General features: G+C 38.4%; 2 protein-coding genes across 6 annotated transcripts in view; one reads left to right on the top strand and one right to left on the bottom strand.

Annotated features, from left to right (window-relative positions):
• clu (clustered mitochondria protein homolog) overlaps positions 1-14,652 on the top strand; it is a 26,037-nt gene extending 11,385 nt beyond the window's left edge. For 2 of the 4 annotated variants that reach the window (XM_013309276.1, XM_013309277.1), the window contains 23 exons: positions 2,397-2,681; positions 2,769-3,421; positions 3,499-3,660; positions 4,117-4,270; positions 4,625-4,758; positions 5,209-5,345; positions 5,809-6,038; positions 6,369-6,505; positions 6,858-7,052; positions 7,355-7,567; positions 7,926-8,100; positions 8,448-8,553; positions 8,816-9,315; positions 9,657-9,859; positions 9,971-10,177; positions 10,405-10,653; positions 10,915-10,997; positions 11,090-11,219; positions 11,350-11,622; positions 11,976-12,101; positions 12,265-12,480; positions 12,643-12,866; positions 12,979-14,652. In XM_013309276.1, the coding sequence (XP_013164730.1) occupies positions 2,397-2,681; positions 2,769-3,421; positions 3,499-3,660; positions 4,117-4,270; positions 4,625-4,758; positions 5,209-5,345; positions 5,809-6,038; positions 6,369-6,505; positions 6,858-7,052; positions 7,355-7,567; positions 7,926-8,100; positions 8,448-8,553; positions 8,816-9,315; positions 9,657-9,859; positions 9,971-10,177; positions 10,405-10,653; positions 10,915-10,997; positions 11,090-11,219; positions 11,350-11,622; positions 11,976-12,101; positions 12,265-12,480; positions 12,643-12,866; positions 12,979-13,159 (4,973 nt within the window). In that variant the 3' untranslated portion in view covers positions 13,160-14,652. Of the gene's footprint in view, positions 1-148; positions 291-2,396; positions 2,682-2,768; positions 3,422-3,498; positions 3,661-4,116; positions 4,271-4,624; positions 4,759-5,208; positions 5,346-5,808; positions 6,039-6,368; positions 6,506-6,857; positions 7,053-7,354; positions 7,568-7,925; positions 8,101-8,447; positions 8,554-8,815; positions 9,316-9,656; positions 9,860-9,970; positions 10,178-10,404; positions 10,654-10,914; positions 10,998-11,089; positions 11,220-11,349; positions 11,623-11,975; positions 12,102-12,264; positions 12,481-12,642; positions 12,867-12,978 lie in introns of those variants that run through there. The other 2 variants (XM_013309278.1, XM_013309279.1) reach the window with 2 other exon arrangements.
• calypso (ubiquitin carboxyl-terminal hydrolase calypso) lies at positions 14,651-18,902 on the bottom strand. Of its 2 annotated transcripts, none has more exons than XM_013309282.1 (8): positions 18,402-18,902; positions 18,127-18,274; positions 17,533-17,716; positions 17,095-17,246; positions 16,830-17,012; positions 16,411-16,481; positions 16,091-16,303; positions 14,651-15,915 (listed from the first exon to the last, which is right to left on the bottom strand). In XM_013309282.1, exons 1-8 carry the CDS (start codon positions 18,774-18,776, stop codon positions 15,721-15,723), a joined length of 1,521 nt encoding a protein of 506 aa, XP_013164736.1. In that variant the 5' UTR covers positions 18,777-18,902; the 3' UTR covers positions 14,651-15,720. The 2 variants fall into 2 exon arrangements, with proteins under 2 accessions (XP_013164736.1, XP_013164735.1); XM_013309281.1 differs by having other exon boundaries at positions 16,830-17,015; positions 18,402-18,901.

Below are 18,902 nucleotides of genomic sequence, written 5' to 3'. Positions count from 1 at the left end.
TGCAAAATTATTTTAGTTCAATGTCCCATAATAAATAAATAGAAAAATATTTTTTAGTCTTTTTTTTATTAAAATGTGCTACGTACACCATTTAATTTAAATAAAAACAATTATTGATATCTTGTCAGCATTCCATAAGTTTTTGATGGTTATTGTATATGAAAATGTCAATAATCAAACATGTCATTGGCTAAATCAATGTCCGTGACGTTTGTTTCTATTGTATTAAAACGCGCACGTTTAACAGAATTCAATACAATAGGGTTCAAGGAAAACACTCGTAACAGTCGGTGAGTAAAAGTTTAATATTCACCCTGTGCCGTCCACAACGAACCCCTCTGCATTATTCATTGATCGAATCCGTGGCTGCTTACGCCGTCGCCGTCGCCGTCGCTTACCATGTTTTATCTCAAATTCTAAATATTTTTGTTGCTTGCAGTCTTCGAACAACAATACATTTGTTGTTCGAAACTCGCATTGTTCCACGACAAGGAATAGTTTAGAAGAACTAAAGTATTCAAAGAAGTTGTCAATCATTCCAATTACCATATAATGTTTTAAACGAAAGTAATTCTTTATTACGTAGTATCCAATCACGTAATAATTGTAAGGCAATTAGAAAAATACTACATTTACTGTGGGTACTTTCATTTTAAAGTGAATTCAGTAAAAACTATCTGAAAAATTTTGCAATTCAAAAATTTTCATCATATCCTTAGGTACTACAAAACTTTATCATTTGTCGTTCAGTATATTAATAAAGAACATAGATTTTATTATAGTGCTTGAAAAAATTGAGGCATTTCGAGGTGTCACATGGATGTATAATATTATTCATTGCTACATACACTTGTCAGATTTCTTTTGCTGAAACCTTAGCTCGCTGTTATTACCCTGGAAGTACAATAAAATGACTTCATGTTCCACTATATGCACAAAGAGTAACACGATCTCATGCAGATGAAGACTTTCAGATAGCTGTCCATATTTGATTGATGGAAACTATGGCGCAAGCTTAAAACGAAGTATTACACACCATTATTCCTCCCTCATGTATTTTGTAAATGCTCAAGAATTTGAAATTTTATGTCTTACTTTATTATAAATGCGAAATTTTAGATGTAATGATGGATGTTTGTACGAAGGTATCTCTAGAGCGTATTGACTAATCTTCATGAAATATGGCATAGTTGTATAATATAGTTTGGACGAACACATAGGTTAATAATTTTTTAATACCGCCCGGACAGAGTCGCGCGCGATAGCTACAACACTATATGAGTATTCATAATTTACGTTATCTATTTCTTTCCCGTTGAACTGGATAACGTTCGCTGAACGATAAAGTATACTTGCCTCGAAGAAAAAAATCATGTCACCGTCCCCTTATCAGTTTTGATTTAATCTAGAGGCATGGGCTTACGTCTGTTATCTCGTTGTGACGATAAAATCAAACATTTCTGAAGATACGGCATATCTTCCCTCCTACTAGAGTTTTTTTGCTGGTGCTATTATATTATTACTCGTTCGTAAAACGAGTGACGAACGCGTTTATATTATCAACACAATGACCGCGGTAGTTGCGCCACTCTTATCATATACGTAAGACAAAATATACTCCGCCTTTATAAATTAGGTCAACAAAGATATTGCATTGCTATTTCTCTGCATAAATATCATTACACTGACATATTGTTTGACTATAAAATTCTCTCTGAATAACTGAAATGCCACAAGAGTCTACTACATCTTGTGATGGAAGTTGTGCGGTCAAATAGTGATATATTGATGTGTTTTAAATGATCGGCGTTGGGTAAGAAGTGTGTCTGCACACGGTATAGCGGTGTGGATGGCGTCTATTGTTGGCGGCATCCCGTTGCCGTCTATTATTGACTCTCCTCTGGAGATAGTTGGCGGCACGCCAGCGCAGACCACGTGTGCCTCGTCGCGCCTCGGTCACGGGACGAGACGTGCGCTGCGCCTCCCGCACGCCGATCGTTACCGAATGTTCTGTCGAAACCGAAACTAATATGCTACTTCCTAAATCTTTGAGCTTTAAATATAATGTCGCGATTAAATAATAATGCTAACTCTCCCTACCGGTGAATTGATTTCTTGCATGTCTGTTACTATTGATTCTATGATACGATCTAAATGCCTCCTCGCTTTTGAACACCGTACCCTGATTTTCTTCAAGATGTTGAAAAATATGTATGATGTTCTTCTTACTTACGTAATAGTGATTAGTCAATCGTATTGTAATGTCTTCTCGTTGTGAATGTTCTTATCTGTTTGTGGTCCGTCAAGTAACCTATCGACCGACCCGCCTGCAACAGGGCGCGGTTTCGTTGTTAAACAATCAAATAATAATTTGTTTATTTGCATTGTTCGTTTAGTCGATAAAACGGAGAGCAAGCAACGGTTGAAAATGAAAAAGGAGATAGGTGTTAAGGTCGTGGGCTGTAGCAACGGACACGCGAGCACGCCCAACGGCCGTGCCGACGACGAGGGCGGCGGCGGAGCGCCCGCTCCTTCGCCCCCGCGCGCCTCGTACGCCGCCGCCGCCGCGCGCAGGCCTCAGACCCAGGCCTCGCCTCAGACCACGCCTCAGACCTCGCCACAAACCTCGCCACAAACTAATATGCCACAAACCGCACCACCGCATTTCACTTCGAATGCCGGTACATAATTCATTCTAAATCGTTTAAACCTTCTAGAGGTTCTAGTTGTTCGTAAATTACTTCTTAATTCTTCATTTCTGTTTCCAGATGGTCAAAAATCTAAAGTAAATACGGAGAAGCCACAACAAGCCAAGCCCAACGGAATCATGGCGAAGGTCAACGGTGAAGATTCCTCTTCGAAACCGGATGACAGTAAGAAAGACGAAACGAGTACCAAAGAACCAATTTTAAATGGCACAGAAATTACTAACGAAAACATTGTCAATGGTGACCCAAAAACATATTCAGATTGTGATATTAGTAGTAGTGATAATGGTAAAGTAGTTACAAACGGAGTCACTAGCGATTCCGATGACAATAAATCTATTAAATCCGAAGAGGTAAAGAAAATGAAAAGTTCGCCAGCGACAGAGGTTGAAACAAAGCAAACTAATGATAAAAAGAAGGTTAATAAAAAAGCGACTGCTACAGAAAAAAGTATTGAAACCGATAATAAAAAGACAACGACTAATCAAGTTACTGAAGACAAAAAGGAAGAGGTCAGTAATACAAAAACTGAAAATGAATTAGAAAAAACTAACGGCGAACTAAAACTGGTAAATGGCGATAAAGACTTAAGAGAATCTTCTCCGAGTGAAGATGGAGATGAGAAGAAGAAGGATGCTGAAGTTGTATTTATCCAAGACTTAGGTTTCACAGTCAAGATTGTAAGCCCGGGAGCTGAACCATTGGATATTCAGGTATTTATAGATTTAAACTATTAACTTATTATATTGTCAATATTGAACTCTATGTAAAATGTATTATATAATTACAGGTTTCCAGCATGGAGCTGGTGCAAGAAATTCATCAAGTACTGATGGATCGCGAGGACACGTGCCACAGAACGTGTTTTTCTTTGCAGCTAGATGGCGTTACTCTTGATAATTTTGCCGAATTAAAAAATATCGAAGGTCTAAAAGAGGGATCAGTAATAAAAGTAAGTATTGAAGTCAATCCAAATTCTTAGAGGAAATTAGCATAGACATTTAATAGTGTATCTAAAATTCTAAAATGGAAATTTTACAAAAGTAACATGTAAAAGTTCTTAAAATCTTTATTTTTGAATTTCTTATTGAGCAGCATCGAGTTTCATCCTCCAAAGCATTATTTCAGTAGTCCATCTCTTCGTATGCATTACCCCTGTCGACGTGTTTACATTTTTATATCAATTACTAGATGTCGCCCTCGAATCGGTAAGTGCGGAATTTAAAAAACTTAATATGTGTTCCAGACTATGTTCTATATGTATGCCAAATTTCATCGAGATCCATTTAACCGTTCTGGAGATGCCTTCAAACAAACATTCATCCGTCTAAACTTTCCCATTTATAATATTAGTAAGACTGCTATAATTTTCCAGCTGTGAACTAATTTCACTGATAACCATTTCCAGGTGGTAGAGGAGCCATACACAATGCGCGAGGCTCGTATCCACGTGCGTCACGTGCGAGACTTACTCAAATCAATTGACTACGTGGACGCGTACGTCGGCCAGGAATGCAGCTCGCTAGCTTTCTTAAATATTATCACTCAAGGAGATATTCTTGGTAAGTGTATAAATTAAGTACAAAGCAATCTTCTAATAAGTAAAAAAAAACGAATCTGGATATCATTATAAATATTGTTTTTATGCTATAGCTTAAATTTGGCAATTTGACCTTGACTTTTCGAACATTTAGTATGGGGTAAAACATATTGTTATCTCTGTTTCATCAAAGGTAATGATAGAGATGACGAGAAATTTTATACAGATATTTTGGTCTCAGAAACTAACGGTTACTACCTCAATTGTGGCAGAAGCACTCATGATACATAACATGTACATTTGACATTTGTTAAACTTATATTTTAATTGGGAGATAACGAGTATTGTTTTAATTTGGCAATGTACGATGTTACAGAGAAAAAGAAATCCCGACCAGAGAGTGTAGACTGCACGCCTCCAGATTACATAATGCCCGGCAGCACAGAGCGGCCATTACTGCCTCTACATCCTGGCCTTACTAAAGAAAATAAAGCACCGCAGTGCCTTAAGGTAATATTGTTTTTTATTTAAGAATTATAACTAGATTTCTTTTATAATTATAAGATATATACTGGTTCATTTACTCTATTAATGTATTGTTCTTACTTAGGCCTTGTTCGCACTGGCTAGTACTTTAGTCAAGCAGCTAGCAATTTAGTAACTAAACCTTTCTGAATACTGAAAATTTAGCCGAGTTGATTGGTATATTCTTTAGTCCAGTTACATACTAGCCTGGTATGAAGAAGACTATACAGGTTTCTCTCTAATTTGAGTTTGTCTTAACTGAAAAATGTTCCTTATAAAGGTTTCTGGCTTATCCAAGTTGCTATGTATTTGAATATTTAAATTTATTATTGTAGAATTAATTTGCATTGACAATTTATAGCTCATAGATAAGTTTTATTGTATAGCTGGTATGTTTATCAACGCTTTTTTCATACTTATTGTATGTCATGTTAGGTGCTGACGACGTCAGGCTGGAACCCTCCGCCGGGTCCGCGCAAGATGTGCGGTGATCTGCTGTACTTGCATGTCGTCACTCTCGAGGACCGACACTTCCACATCACCGCCTGCCCCAGAGGATTCTACCTCAACCAGTAATATACATTTATCCATACCCGATTACCATACAACACAAAATTATTCATACAATACTAAGTTAACATCATAAACAGCCAGTAAATAGTTCAATTGCAGATAAGTAGCTTATGAAAGAAAGAAAACCTAGAAAGTTAAGGTCTTGCCTAAATGTTTTTTTCTATACGCTACAAGGGAAGAGGTATCTTGTATAATAATCTGTTTTATTAAAAACTTACTGAACTCAGGACCAATGCCAGTTTTAAAAACCAAAACAGTACAAGTAACTATATAATTTCTTTAAACAAAAAAAATATTTTGTTTATTTTTTTTCTTTAATTCTGAATGCATAGAGCATATACCTTTTTGGTTTATACAGTTACAAGCGATTTTGTCAATGTAGAAAATAAAAAAGAATGCATTTTCGTGTTACATACAGACATTCCAATTTTATTAATCATATATAATTAATTCTTTTAACAGGTCAACAGACGAAGTGTTCAATCCTCGTCCATCGACCCCGTCCCTGCTGTGCCACTCGCTCATAGAATTATTGAGCATAGTTTCCCCCGCCTTCAAGAGGAACTTCGCGCTGGTGCAGAAGAAGCGCATGCAGAAACATCCCTTCGAGCGCGTCGCTACACCATACCAGCTCTACCAGTGGGCCTCGCCTATGCTGGATCATACTGTTGATGCCATACGAGCTGAAGATAGTAAGTTACATCTCATTTCATATATCTTGTTGGCTCAAGGTCATGTGCTTCGCAGTGCTCCTAACATTGTGTTTTCGCAGCGACTTGCAACCCGTAAACATATGTCAAGACATTCTCCGTCGATCAAAGGTAGACAACGCATATGCAATTGCGTATGTCTATGGGCTACGGTTGCTTCGCTATTTCAGTGGTTTCAGGTGGCCGCTTGCTCGTTTGTCACCTTATGAGATGAAAAGATGACAGAGATATAGGGGAATAATTGATTAAAAGGGTATCATTTTATTTTAGGTCTATTGCCTTTATTTAATAATAATTGTGTACTTGTGTCAGCGTTCTCATCGAAGTTGGGGTACGAGGAGCACATCCCGGGGCAGACGCGCGACTGGAACGAAGAGCTGCAGACGACACGCGAGCTGCCGCGCGCCACGCTGCCCGAGCGTCTGCTGCGGGAGCGCGCCATATTCAAGGTCTCACACCTCACATGTCTCACACACCTCACATACCTCACACACCTCACAACTCGGGTACCTCACATATTTATTTCCTTCTCACCTTTATTCCATATACTTATTGGATCAGTACCACATGAAGAGTTATGGTCTTCCTTCATAAGACATACTCGGCTACGTCAACGGAAGAGAGAGAGAAAGAGAGAGAGCTTAATCGCATTTAACACAATGAACCAGTCACACATGTAGTTCCATATTTACTAGTATTGAATTACATTTACTTTAATTTATACAAGTATTGCTTTCCTAGTTCACGAAACCAACATAATCGGATCCGAAAGTGATTGTTGACGATAGTTGTTGTATGCAGGTGCACAGCGACTTCGTGGCGGCGGCGACACGCGGCGCTATGGCGGTGGTTGACGGTAACGTGATGGCCATCAACCCAGGCGAGGAGCCCAAGATGCAGATGTTCATTTGGAATAATATATTCTTCTCGCTCGGCTTTGACGTGCGCGATCATTACAAGGACTTGGGTGGCGACGCAGCCGCTTTTGTAGCACCGGTGAGTTTCAATAAAAGATTTGATTATTCTGGAAATAAGATTTTTTTAAACCGGTAGGCTACAATTAAACCCAGATCGCCTGGCCTCAGACTAAACGCAAACCGTTTAATGCCATGTTAACATTATTCCAGTCCAGCAACCGAATCTGGCGTTAAATTATAAAAGAATAAATATAAACTAGCGCTGGGATCTACAATGTATATTTACAAACCTTTACTTTAATATAGTGCTGGATTAACTGGAATGATGTAAACGGGTCGTCAACGCTTGACTTTAGTCGTTAATATGTAATGTATGTATAGCGCAACGACCTGCAAGGCGTGCGCGTGTACAGCGCGGTGGACACGCCGGGGCTGCACACGCTGGGCACGGTGGTGGTGGACTACCGCGGGTACCGCGTCACCGCGCAGTCCATCATACCCGGCATCCTGGAGAAAGAGCAGGAGCAGAGCGTGGTATACGGCAGCATTGACTTCGGCACCACTGTCCTTTCGCATCCCAAGTATATGGAGCTGGTAAGTTCATCACTTATTATTTAAAAAAATGGCTGTAAGTAAATAATAAGAAAAAATCACCATCTCAAAGGCCGGCAACCCATCTGCGGTGCCTTTGGTATTGCTGATGTCCATGGGCGTCATGTACACCTAGGTGTTCTCGCTGCTCGTTTGGTCCTTGATTTTATATAAAAAAAGAAAAATCATAGTACCAAAACGCATATAAAAATAATTGAATTTTCGTTTTTTCTATTTTTCAAACGAATAAAACATTATTTTTCTGAATAGCAATTATAAAGTACAAGAAAGCTTACCTTGTTTCTACTTCTTTTGTAAGAACAAGGATTCCTGTAACTTTTATATTTATTGTGTCATACAGCTCAGCAAAGCAGGCCAGCAGTTGAAGATAATGCCACACTCAGTGATCAGTGCCAACGGGGAGACGGTGGAGCTGTGCTCCAGTGTGGAATGCAAGGGTATCATCGGGAACGACGGCCGCCACTACATACTAGACCTGCTGCGCACCTTCCCGCCTGATGTCAACTTCCTGCAATGTTAGTGTTAACACCACATAATATTTAAAAAAATATTGCAACAAAATCCCTTGCATACCTTTTAAGTGGTAAAACATATTCCATGATATAATCTTACTTTTTACTAATATTATAAATGCGAATGTTTAGATGGATGTTTGTTTATTAGAAGGTATCAAGAATGGCTCAACAGATCTCACAACAACTAATTAAGTTTTTTTTAAATACGCACGGACCGAGTTGAGGGCGACAGCTAGTCTCACATTAAAATAGATTCGAAAATTCTTGTATTTGTAACCCACCAATGAATGCCCTATAATAATATGTCAGTTGGATAAAATGTTTTAATACTTATATTTTCTTTTCAGTGGAAGACGACGAGTTACGTGAAGATATTAAATCCATGGGCTTCCCAATTATTCACAAACACAAACTTTGTTGCCTTAGACAAGAATTAGTTGATAGTTTTGTAGAGTGAGTATCTATTCACATTTATTTAACTAAATACAATATCTGACTAATATTATAAATGCGAATGTTTAGATGGATGGATAGATGTTTGTTTGATGGTACTCTAGAAAGGTCCAAAGGATCTTGATGAAATTTGCCATGGATGTAGAATATATTTTGGAAGAACACATTGACTAATATTTTTTTTTTGTTAATTCCGTGCGGACGGACTCGTGGGCGACAACTAGTAATGATAAATATATTCTTTATTTTTTTTTTGTTTTAGATCACGTTATTTCATGTTTATAAGATACGCAGCGTTCCACTTGCAACAGTTAAGTGCGAAACGTCTGCGTGATACTTCTGAACTGAAGTCTGTCGAAGCGAAAAAAGAAGAAGATAAGAAAGAAGTCAAGGAGATTGAACCAAAAGACAAAAAGAGAGAAACGAAGAGTCAAGAGAAAGAAGTAAAGGATAAGAAACAAAAGAAGGATTCGAAAAAGAAAGAAGAGAAAGCAGAGATGAAGAAAGAAGACAAAACTGAGGTAAAGAAAGAAGATAAAGCTGATGTAAAGAAAGTAGAAAATGTCGAAGTGAAAAAAGAAGACAGTACCAAAGAGGAGCCTGAAAAAGCTAAAGAAGTTAAGGAAGAGAAAGATGATAAAGAAAAAGAGGAACAAATTTTACTAAATGAAAATTACTCTGACATTGATACTGATGTTGCTAAGAAAATAGTCGAGAGTATAACAGACTCAATTTGCAATGGAGAAAAACAGGAGACCGACAGTGAGTAATAATAATGAATTACGGGAATTCATTATTAAAGAATTATTAAAATTCTTTAAAAATGCTTGTTTTTAGGGATTTCACGTTACTGTTCTTGTAAAAAAAATTAAATGATCCAATGAACTAATATTTATTTAGCAGCATCACATCTTGATCCAAAAGTCCAGGGCTTTTAAACTGACTAGAAAACTATTTCTTTTTCTTTATTTTTTTTTTACTGGCTTGTAATCTTTTGAATATGTCAGACCCATAGAAAACTAGTTGTAAACAGATGGTTTGCAAAATTTTATGTGTTTGTAAATTGTTTGATGAATATCTTGATGAAAAAGAATATTTGACAGGTAGCGACAGGTCCCGTGCAGTGGTGGCATCAGCAGCTCGTGCGGTGGCATCACTCAAGGAGTCTGAGTTTGATGTGCGCTTCAACCCCGATGTGTACTCAGCCGGTATCAAGCACGCAGCACCGCCTGAGCAGCTCGCACGCCAGCGACATCTCGTCAAGGAAGCTGCAGCCTTCCTCCTTACCACGCAAATACCTGCCTTTGTAAGTGCTAATCTAAATGGTGCTGAATCTTAATAAAGTTCAATCAAAAATCTAAACTTGTGCAAATTGTAAATAATTTTACAAATATAATATGACATGTGTGTGTGTTAGGTGCGGGAGTGCCTGGAGCACAGCGCGGCGCCGATGGACGGTGCGGGGCTGACGGAGGCGTTGCACGCGCGCGGCATCAACGTGCGCTACCTGGGCCGCGTCGCACTCGCCCTGCGCCCGCACGCCTCGCTGCAGTACCTGCACGCCATCGCCATCGCCGAACTGCTGTTGCGCGCCGCCAAGCACATATACACCGCATATCTACAGGTGGGCCTCTAACTGCGGCTGCGAGCATAATATGAACACTAATTGACGCTAAAACAGTTCATGCCAAGCCAGCGCTACCCTCCTACTGTATTGGCATAATGTAAACCAGGTACCAAGGGTCATGAATTGATATTTTATTGACAAATAAACGAGGGCGACAATTTGTGTACACTACCCTGTGCCCGGATGAGAAATCTCTAGACGTTTGCTACTCTGTGCGCTTTCAGAATTGCGAGGCGATGTGCACTGGCGCGGCGGCAGCGCATTTCCTGAGCTGCCTGTTGGGGGCGTGCCCCGCGCCGGCCGCCGCCCCCGCCGAGTGTCCCCTGCCTGCCCGCGCTCGCCCCCGCGGCCGCCGCGCACGCAGGCACACGCGCGCCTCCTCGCCCGCACCCGCAGCCCCCGCCTCGCCCGCCGCGCACTGGCAGAACCTCACGCCCAAGTCACTCTTCTCACAGATCAAACATGAACTCAAGGTAAACACAACAAAACAAACTATTTCTATTTAGAGTAAACACTTTGCATACAACTGTGATATATTTATACGTTAGTTTATTCGGCAAATAATCGTTGGTTTCTGAGACAAAAATATCTCGGAGAAAACATGTTCTATCTGAGTTTTGTCAAAGATAATGAGAGGGATGATAATATGTTTTATACAGCAATTTTGATGTCAAACCAACGATCAGTCATGGAACTGAACGTATTGAAACGTTTACTCTACTTTATTTTTTCAGGCATACTGGGGTTACGAACTTAACGCTGAGAACATGGACGTCGTTATAGAGAAACATGGCCTGCAGAAAATTTCCTTACTCAGGTATGACCTTAAAAAAATAGGCTGTGCTCTGACATACTTATATATTTTTTCAATCAATATAATATATTAATGTTACTGTAACCTGTTTTCAGGTCCTTCGCGCTGAAAGTAGGCCTGCAAATCCTATTGCGAGAGTACGACTTCGACAACAAGAACAAGGCGCCCTTCACGCCTGCAGACATCATGAACATATTCCCTGTCGTCAAACATATCAACCCCAGGGTCAGTATTGCGATCATGTAAAAATAGTGTCTAAATAAAAAAAAATACAATAATCTTAACCTAATTAAAAATATTGTGTGACTGTTAGGTGCTATTGTATGAAAATCAATAAAATTGTTTGTTTGGTCAGGCATCCGATGCTTACAACTTCTACACGACGGGTCAGAGCAAGATCCAGTCGGGCGCGGTGTCGGAGGGGCACGAGCTGATCGCGGAGGCGCTCAATTTGCTGAACAACGTGTACGGCGCTATGCACGGCGAGATCGCGCAGTGTCTGCGTATGGTGGCGCGTCTTTGTTACGTTACTGGTGACCATCGTGACGCAATGGCATACCAACAGAAGGCCGCCCTCATGTCGGAGCGTGTTAACGGCATCGACCACCCATACACCATCACTGAATACGTTAGTTTTACATAAAATTATTTTATCAATCTTACTTCTTACTAATATTAAATGCGAATGTTTGGATGGATGGATGTTTGTTTGAATTTATCTCCAGAACGGCTGAACAGATCTCGATGAAATTTGGAATACATATAGGAAATAGTCTGGAAGAACATATAGGCTACGCTATAAATCGCTAGTTCTATATATATCCGAAATACAAAAACACATTTTATGTCTTTGAAGAAAAAATAACTTTTTTATTGAGCTCAAGAACAAAAGAAGTATCAGGCATGAATGTTATGTCATACATATAAGTAACGCATATTCAGAAAGTTTTGAATATGAAGTGATGGCGTTTGTATTTTCAGTCTCACTTGGCGCTGTACTGTTTCGCCAATGGGCAGGTGAGCACGGCGCTCAAGCTGCTGTACCGCGCCCGCTACCTCGCCCTGCTCGTCTGCGGCGAGAACCACCCAGAGATGGCGCTGCTCGATGTTAGTACACACGCTTACAAAATTTATCCAATGTTTTGAAGAGTTTGTTCCAATCCGATAATAACAATATAGTTATAGGGTTTAATTATTTATAATGAGCTTTGGTGCATAACAAAGTGAATAACAAAAAAATAATTGTGTTTGTTATGTATTGTATAAATAGAGCAACATAGCGTTGATCCTGCACGCGGTGGGCGAGTACGAGCTGTCACTGCGGTTCGCGGAGCGCGCGCTGGTGGTGACGCGCAACTCGCACGGCGCTCGCTCGCTGAAGGCGGCCGTGGCGCGCCATCTGCTGGCCCGCACGCTCTCCTGCCTCGGCGACTTCCGCGCCGCGCTGCACCACGAGAAGGAGACATACTCCATATACAAACAGCTCGTGAGTATATACTGACAAACACAAGTATGCACATGCTTTGATGAAAACTTTTACGAGAATACCTAAGAGAATGTGAGGAAGACGCGTTTAAAATCCACCCTTTTCTACATAAAAGTAATATTAAACTAACATCATTTAATGTAATGTATCTTCGTGCTTTAGTTGGGTGAGAAGCATGAGAAGACGCGCGAGTCATCAGAGTGCCTGCGGCACCTGACGCAGCAGGCGGTGGTGCTGCAGAAGCGGCTGGCGGAGGCGAGCGCGCGCCCCGCCGGGCACGGCCAGCACGCGCAGCACGCCGCGCCCCTGCACATACAGCCGCCAGCCATGGCCTCCGTCATCGACATGCTCAACCTCATCAATGGCATACTCTTCGTACAGATTAGGTGAGCCACCACTCACGTGTTCGTTGTACATATACCCTAAGTCTCGGATATTGTATATTATTCCTCATTGTATTATTACCCGATTTGCTATACAGTAAATTAATTATTTCAGTCCTCAAGACATTGAACAATTCAAAGCGGAGATAGAGAAAAGACAGTTGAAGGACTTGGCGATCCCTGGCTTGGGCGAGTTGACGAAGGTCGCGGAGAAAGAGGAGTCCCCCTCCCCGGTGCCTGCGTCGACAGCGCCCTCTGTCGCGACTGACGCCAAGGAGAATGCGAGCGACAGTTGAAGCCTTTAGGCCGGTAATGTGTTCTTTAGGCTACAGTTAGCGTTAGTGAACCGAGCACACGCAACGAACTCCCCACTACTCATTACTGAGCGGAGCAATGCGTGACGTCATTGTGGGCGTAGCCTCGATCAGTAAGTACGCGCGTATCAGGGAATTGTGTGCGAAAATTTTAAATTATTTAGATTGTTTTATTATCATTGATTGATATTAAATTAATGACATCTGGTGCAATATAAATCCAAAAAAAAAAATAATTGTTGGTGAAAAAAGTAGCAGAATGAAGTAAATGTACTATGAGAAAAGTATAAGCCAACCATATAAGAAAATATTGATATTTTTTTGTGTGTGCTCGGTGTTAAAGGCGGACGTTATTTTTAAATTATCGATTGATGATATTGTTCCTTATCTATGAATGTATGCCGTAGTGGATAGTGTGCTAAGGTTTGATGTAGATTTTTTTTTGTTAGTCAAATTTTCGATGATTTTATTTTGATCAAATTTAATTAAGCGTTATTTTATAATAAAAATAAAAGTATAATGAATTAGGTTTCTAAAGCGATGGGATTCTTTATTTCGCTCAAAAGTAATGTGGTTTTAATTTGGTTATGCCTCAATTCGGGAGTCGCAAATTCACGGACAGCCAGCGTAGTGCAATGTTGAAGTAGTTGTAATAGCAATAAGTTTTGGTTGTGAACCCCGGGGGCCGCGCGTTCTGTCATGCCACTGGTGCTACTGCCATTTTGTCCTTTCTTCAAACACAAAATGAATTATATCAATTGTTATATTATCTAGTATTATTTCTTTTTCTTTTCATAGTGCGGGAATATATTGTTGAAATGCCCATAGACGTAGATGAGATTATATTGTCATTGAAATGTAACAAATTTGTGGATTTTTGCTGTTATTTATTGCCTTTATGTAATGTTTCTATGTGTATCAGAGAGGTGCAAGTCTCAATTATTAGTTGCCCGTTTGTGATCCAGTGTGTTAGTGCCATAATGTAGTTGTTTGTAAGTTCCCCGAACGTAAAGTTTCCGTTAGTCTGTGATATGTGTACGTCAACGCCACTTGCCTTCTTGATGCAATACAAATTAAAGGTTATTATAATTATAATCGAAATGCTTTGTGTCTAGATATATTAATAAATCAATAATTTTATCGTGTAATATTATGTATTTGATCTATAGTGCGCGTTCAAACATTGTGCTTTGTTAAAGAATAGCCTCTTAACATTTAGTCAGTTTAAAGATATTAAATGTTACCAGTAAACATTATAGTGGTTGAACAAATATAGTCAAACCTGTATAAGTGAGAATCTTCATCCAGCGGCCAACCTTCATAGGCGAGACACTCGGGTAAAAGAGAAACCTTGTGGAAAATATCGCGGTTCCTTGGATTCTTACTTATCCAGTTTCAACTGTATTTGTGGATGAAGAATTATCATGTAATAACTTTAATCTGTATGAAAATCGTTACAATTGAAGCATATTCAATTAAATTTCACTGTTGAATGTTAAATTGCCATGTATTTCGTACGATTTTGATGCAAATAGATTAGCCATGTTAATCTGTTATGGAAAATAAAGGTAGAGAATTTGTTGTTTTTGTTATTATATGCCTTAATTACAAGGTGCTATTGTATTTTAATAATGCAGATACAGAGTAGGATTTCAGTAGTACAAAATTTGGATATTCTAATACTATAAAATATCTTTTAAAGTTATTACTCTACTGGAATTAATTCATTTGCAAAACTTGGTTATATCTTATTAGAACTATTAATAATTTTCTTGAATCTGCAACACTATTTCTTAACAAAATTTTCCACCCCATGCAACTTATTGATGAGTATTTATCACAATTTTTTCCTAAAATGTAATATGATTGTTATTCATTATTTTCCTCACTTTGTATCTGAGTAAATAATAGTTGTTCCAGATTTTAACAGACTTTACTTACATATTGTGTTCAATTGTATTTCTAGTTAAGTCAATTGCCCTTAATCTATATAATTTTATATTAAATTTCATCTGAATTTGCTTTTATGTTATTCCAAAACCATTAAAACAAGAGGGCTATTGACTTTTGAGTTTGTTAATTTACCATAGTGTTATAATTCAGTGGAGAGGTTATGTTGTAAGAAGCGCAGTTTATACGCATGTCACGCAGTATCGCATGCGAGGTCTTGTTATGGACCACGGTGGCATGTGCATGCATACAATATTGTTAATGTTGTTGTTACATTTCTTTAACAATATAACCACAATGTAAATACGGCGCTGTTCGTAGACACTAATAAAACATTCGTTTTTATATATTGTTTTATTTAGATTCCTATAATAATTTAATACTCAACCAATCTCGGAGATTAAGCAATAGAAGAATGTCATACTGGCATGCATTATATCATAAAATTAAAGAAAAATTATGAAAGCCAAAGACAAATTATACCATAATCTCCGACCTTAATCCTTATATCCCTGCCTTGTGCTGCGACACATGTCAGGATGGCACCGCACTGCACACATCACATATCACTAGCACTATCACTGCACTAGATGTCACTTGCGTCCTCGTGGGCGTGGTCTTGGCCGAGCTCGCGGGCGGGGTCGAGGGCGACGGCGTCGAGCGCGCGTGCTGCGACCGCGCTCTAACTGTGCCGCCACCAGCTCGGCGAGGGCGCCGCGCTCCGCCAACATCGATAGGAACGTACAGATGAACTCGTCATAGTTATGCGTGCGCCGGCAGTCGTCCACCTAAAAAATAAACAAGCAATAAAATTACAGAAGTATGGAAGACAAATATCATCTGTGATACAAAATTAAAATACAATTGACAACTGTCTAATAAGAAATAAAAGGTTAGGAAGAGGTCACTTCAATAACAATAATAAAAACAGAAATGGAGCATTAAGATAATCTTTTAAAATACCTTATACATATCCCGCTTGTCATTCTCATCATTGAGGGCCTGCTGACAAGCTTGCACTTCAGCAACTATGTTAGCCATGAGCAGCGCCAGTTCAGGCTGTGTGAGCAACAGCTTCTTGAGCCGGAAGGGCTGCTCTGCCACAGCGCCCTCACAATACACCAGTACTGCCATGTCGTTACTGCGTACCAGCGCTGATGTAGATGTTGGATATATCTGATAACATTAAAAAAAATGTCAACAATCTCGCCACAAAAAATCATAACCTTTCCGACCTAAATGGTGATTTTTTCATGTCAACTTAGAGTATACATATTACTTACATCATCCAAGATATGACACTCTCTGTTCAAAGTTACAAACTTAACAGTGTCTCCTTGTTCTACTGGATCAACTGCAAGAAAAAACATCATAATATTACATACAAAGTAGTAGTAAATAAAAAAAACGAACTGATATTCCATAAAATAAGTTAAATGAAAAACCAATTATTAAAACAAGACAATTAGTAGTCAGATTATAATAGGACATACATCAATTTTACTGATACATATTATAAATGCAAATGTGTAGATGGATGGATGGATGGATGTTTGTTAGAAGGTATCTGTAAATTAGCTGCATCAATCTTGCTACAATTTGGCATAGATTTAGAAGGTAGCCTGGAAGAACACACTAAATAAGCTTTTTTTTCATTTTACGCGAATGCAAGTGTGGGCAACAGCTAGTGAACTATTTGTACCCAATGCCAAGCTATTATCCTGCTGTGGTCTATCTGAAGCTCCAATTTCAATAGTGATGGGATGTGTATAATCAATATCAAATGTTTGAGCCTGTGATGATTCAATGGCATTTAGTATTGCCTCTTCCGTTATCTGTATTGTATCTATCAAGGAGCTATCACTGCTAACTTGAGATGCAGCATCTTCTAAAAAAATAAAACATATTTTAGTATTATACATTTAAGAATCTACTATAAAGTAAAAAATGTTTTCTTAATAACTCACCATTCAACTCTCTGTTTTTGTTCAATAAATGTCGTAAATGTTTGCTTATTTTTGAAATCGCTTCCTTCACTCTTTTCTGGTTCATTTCAAGTGATTGTAACTTCTGTGTCAGAGCTATTCGTCTATCGGGAACAACAGCCATTAAGTTGAATCTGAAAACATATATTAAACAATATGAAATATATATAGTAATATCATTCAATTTTTTTTAAATTAGAACTTGTTTTTTTTACAAATGTTTGAGCAATGAAAACTCACAGTAACACTCAGAAAAAGTGACTAATCTAAATTCTGAACAGACTAAATGTTTTAATGAATTGAAAAAATTCAAATGGACTAAAAGTCACATTTTACCTTGTGATTCCTTCCCACATAATACTAAGTTTTACTTTATAGGAGAAAAAGGTTTATGGTAAAAAAAATGTAATAAGTAATTACCTGATATCATGCACCTGCTCCCCAGCATCTCTGCCAAGTCTCTCCGCCATCACTCTTCGAAATTTATCTGTCCAATCCTCATCGCTAGCCCAGGGTCCATGGTCTGTGGGATATGGCTTCAGCCCATCCAACTCAAACAGATGACCATTGATTGGCACAAAGCTCACAAAATGGTACGCCTCACCTAATAACATAGAAGTTTTAAAAGAATCAAGTTACTATGTATACTTTGAAATAAGAAATTATTACAGACCTATCTAAACTTATATTACCTTTATAAAGCTGTAACCATAGAGCTCAATTTTTAAACAGAGAAAGTTTTCAAAATAAATTATGACATTGTAAGCCATATGTGTAGACATAATATCTGTAGACAATTATCAAGATTAGGGAGATGGGATTAGCACTCTGTCAACTGTATCTGTCTAATCATTGGCAACTGAGACCAAAACTCCTGTATAAAACATTTATCCTTCTCATTATCTTTGACAAAACAGAGGTAACAATATTTTTATATAGGGATTTTGGTTTTGGAATCCAATGAAGAGTGTTTTATATTGGTTTTTAAAAAGAGTTATATTTCAAAAACAATACCTGTAAATCGTCCAGTGGAGACTCCAGCATTTTTATCAGCCTTTTTCCTTGCTTGAGGGATAGCATGAGAGTTATGTGCACAAGCTAACTCAGGGGTGTTGCCTATCGCCCAACCTTTATTTTCTGGATTCATACCTAATGTATGGTGCTTGAAAAGTAAAATTGAAATTTGTTACGACATTTCTAATATGATTTATTTGTAATAAACTTAATTATGAATAAAATTAAAATGCATGGCATAAAATTGTGTTATGTTTAAAAATTTTACCACATACCTTTAGTCTACTTAGGGTTTCCCCTAAGTGAAGATTGGGACAGTTTAACAAAATTGAAAGGAGCGCATGAGTGGCGCAACTGTTCGGGACCATCTGTTGTGCAAAAAATATATTGTTGATGGTCTCCTCATCACGTACAAAGCTTTCAATTTGTTCGACAAATTTTCGACGCGAACGTCTTTCTTCTATCCATCTGAATAAAAATATAAATCCATATACAGGACTTTCTAAAGGTTTATGTAAGTCATAAATTTCCTCCACTTGAACTCCTTTTACACCAAAATCTTCCAATAGCAAAGTAAACAAGCCAGGATCACTTTCTAATTCGAGCCATCCTTCAGTTAAACTATTTAACTCAACCGGCATATTTTTCATATATGTGGTTTTCTTTTCTTTATAGATAATTTTTTTCTTGTAATTTATTGATTTTTGATCTTTTAAAGACAGGAATTAGAAATAGAAATCTCAAAATCTCTAAAATGGTTGATTCAAAATTTTAGA

Source organism: Papilio xuthus, unplaced genomic scaffold, assembly GCF_000836235.2.
Source record: "Papilio xuthus unplaced genomic scaffold, Pxut_1.1 DF827777.1, whole genome shotgun sequence".
In the NCBI taxonomy this organism is placed as follows: Eukaryota; Metazoa; Arthropoda; class Insecta; order Lepidoptera; family Papilionidae; genus Papilio; species Papilio xuthus.
The sequence above is the reverse complement of the archived record's forward strand: the minus strand, read 5'-3'. Positions and strand labels throughout refer to the sequence as shown.

What these genes read in the sequence shown, in the direction of transcription:
- calypso (XM_013309281.1), bottom strand. Translation starts at nt 18,776, where the DNA reads ATGAAAAATATGCCGGTTGAGTTAAATAGTTTAACTGAAGGATGGCTC. An exon ending in AGTGTCATATCTTGGATGAT is followed by an intron (nt 16,304 to 16,410) that starts GTAAGTAATATG and finishes TAATGTTATCAG; the next exon opens with ATATATCCAACATCTACATC. An exon ending in ACAAGCGGGATATGTATAAG is followed by an intron (nt 15,916 to 16,090) that starts GTATTTTAAAAG and finishes TTTATTTTTTAG; the next exon opens with GTGGACGACTGCCGGCGCAC.